At 45.6% G+C, this 2,500-nt stretch overlaps 1 protein-coding gene across 2 annotated transcripts in view; it reads left to right on the top strand.

The window, feature by feature from the left end:
* Positions 1-2,500, top strand: part of LOC135538027 (WD repeat-containing protein 19-like) — a 96,888-nt gene that overhangs the window by 69,258 nt on the left and 25,130 nt on the right. For both annotated transcript variants that reach the window (XM_064964018.1, XM_064964016.1), the window contains exons 29-31: positions 282-350; positions 1,840-1,917; positions 2,259-2,355. In XM_064964018.1, the coding sequence (XP_064820090.1) occupies positions 282-350; positions 1,840-1,917; positions 2,259-2,355 (244 nt within the window). The remainder of the gene's footprint in view (positions 1-281; positions 351-1,839; positions 1,918-2,258; positions 2,356-2,500) is intronic.

Below are 2,500 nucleotides of genomic sequence, written 5' to 3'. Positions count from 1 at the left end.
CCCCCCTCTCTCTTCTCTCTCTCTCTCTCTCTCTCTCTCTCTCTGTCTCTCTCTCTCTCTCTCTCTCTCTCTCTCTCTCTGTCTCTCTCTCTCGCTCTCTCTCTCTGTCTCTCTCTCTGGCTCTCTCTCTGTCTCTCTCTCTCGCTCTCTCTCTGTCTCTCTCTCTCTCTCTCTCTCTCTCTCTCTCTCTCTCTCGCTCTCTCTCGCTCTCGCTCTCTCTCTCTGTCTCTCTCTCTCTCTCTCTCTCTCTCTGTCTCTCTCTCTCTCTCTCTCTCTCCCAGGCCCTGAAGCACTTCCTGAAATGTCCCAACACTGATGACAACCTGGCCATCGAGATGGCTATAGAGACGGTGACAGGAGTGTGTGTGTGTGTGTGTGTGTGTGTGTGTATTTAACTGTTTCTAGGGGGGTTAAGGTTAGAATTAGGGTTAGGAGCTAAGGTTATTTTTAGCTTTAGGGTTAAGAGTATGGGTTAGGAACTAGGGTTTAGGGTTAAGAGTATAGGTTAGGAACTAGGGTTAGGGTTAAGAGTATGGGTTAGGAACTAGGGTTAAGAGTATGGGTTAGGAACTAGGGTTTAGGGTTAAGAGTATAGGTTAGGAACTAGGGTTTAGAGTATGGGTTAGAAGCTAGGGTTTAGGATTAGGAACTAGGATTTAGGGTTAGGAACTAGGGTATGGGTGAGGAACTAGGGTTTAGGGTTAAGAGTATAGGTTAGGAACTAGGGTTAAAAGTATGGGTTAGGAACTAGGGTTTAGGGTTAAGAGTATAGGTTAGGAACTAGGGTTAGGAACTAGGGTTAGGGTTAAGAGTATAGGTTAGGAACTAGGGTTTAGAGTATGGGTTAGAAGCTAGGGTTTAGGATTAGGAACTAGGATTTAGGGTTAGGAACTAGGGTATGGGTGAGGAACTAGGGTTAGGGTTAAGAGTATGGGTTAGGAACTAGGGTTAGGGTTAAGAGTATGGGTTAGGAACTAGGGTTTAGAGTATGGGTTAGAAGCTAGGGTTTAGGATTAGGAACTAGGATTTAGGGTTAGGAACTAGGGTATGGGTGAGGAACTAGGGTTAGGGTTAAGAGTATGGGTTAGGAACTAGGGTTAAAAGTATGGGTTAGGAACTAGGGTTAGGAACTAGGGTTTAGGGTTAGGAACTAGGTTTTAGGGTTAGGAACCAGGGTTAGGGTTAGGAACTAGGGTTAAGAGTATGGGTTAGGAAAAATAACATTTTGAATAGGACTGAATTGTGTCCCCACAAGGTTAGTTATACAAGACTGTGTGTTTAGGGTGTGTGTCCCCACAAGGTTAGTTATACGAGACTGTGTGTTTAGGGTGTGTGTGTCCCCACAAGGTTAGTTATACGAGACTGTGTGTTTAGGGTATGTGTGTCCCCACAAGGTTAGTTATACGAGACTGTGTGTTTAGGGTGTGTGTGTCCCCACAAGGTTAGTTATACGAGACTGTGTGTTTAGGGTGTGTGTGTCCCCACAAGGTTAGTTATACAAGACTGTGTGTTTAGGGTATACAAGACTGTGTTTAGGGTATGTGTGTCCCCACAAGGTTAGTTATACGAGACTGTGTGTTTAGGGGAAGTGTGTCACCACAATGTTAGTTATACGAGACTGTGTGTTTAGGGTAAGTGTGTCCCCCCACAAGGTTAGTTATACAAGACTGTGTGTTTAGGGTAAGTGTGTCCCCCCACAAGGTTAGTTATACAAGACTGTGTGTTTAGGGTAAGTGTGTCCCCACAAGGTTAGTTATACAAGACTGTGTGTTTAGGGTAGGTGTGTCCCCACAAGGTTAGTTATACAAGACTGTGTGTGTGTGTGTGTGTGTTTTCCAGGTGGGCCAAGCCAAGGATGAGTCTTTGACCAATCAGCTGATTGATTACCTGATGGGGGAAAGTGACGGCATGCCCAAGGTAATCAATATTATACTAACTTATCAATATCTGTCTGTCTGTCTTTAATTGATTGGAATAGTCGCTTGGCTTTTCTTTCACTGTCTGTCTGTCTGTCTGTCTGTCTGTCTGTCTGTCTGTCTGTCTGTCTGTCTGTCTGTCTGTCTGTCTGTCTGTCTGTCTGTCTGTCTGTGAGATTTTTTATTTTCCACTGACAAGCATTGTGAAGGCTCGCTGTCCCCACCCCTCCACCTGCCACCCAATCCGTGCGTTTGCTCTCTCTGACGGTGCCGTCTGATAGGCTCCCTGTCAGATGGCAGCCAATCACTGAGTAGTGGTGTTGTCTTCCCCCTTCCTCCCAGGACGCCAAGTACCTGTTCCGCCTCTACATGGGTCTGCTGCAGTACAGAGAGGCAGCGTGCACTGCCATCATCATCGCTAGAGAGGAGCAGTCTGCAGGTACACACTCACACATATATATATATATACAGAGGAGCAGTCTGCAGGTACACACTCACACATATATATATATATATAGAGGAGCAGTCTGCAGGTACACACTCACATATATATATATATATACAGAGGGGCAGTCTGCAGGTAC

The sequence above is a fragment of the Oncorhynchus masou genome, unplaced genomic scaffold (assembly GCF_036934945.1).
Source record: "Oncorhynchus masou masou isolate Uvic2021 unplaced genomic scaffold, UVic_Omas_1.1 unplaced_scaffold_894, whole genome shotgun sequence".
Lineage (NCBI taxonomy): Eukaryota > Metazoa > Chordata > Actinopteri > Salmoniformes > Salmonidae > Oncorhynchus > Oncorhynchus masou.
Note: the sequence above shows the minus strand (reverse complement) of the source record. Positions and strands in the feature narration are given on the sequence as shown.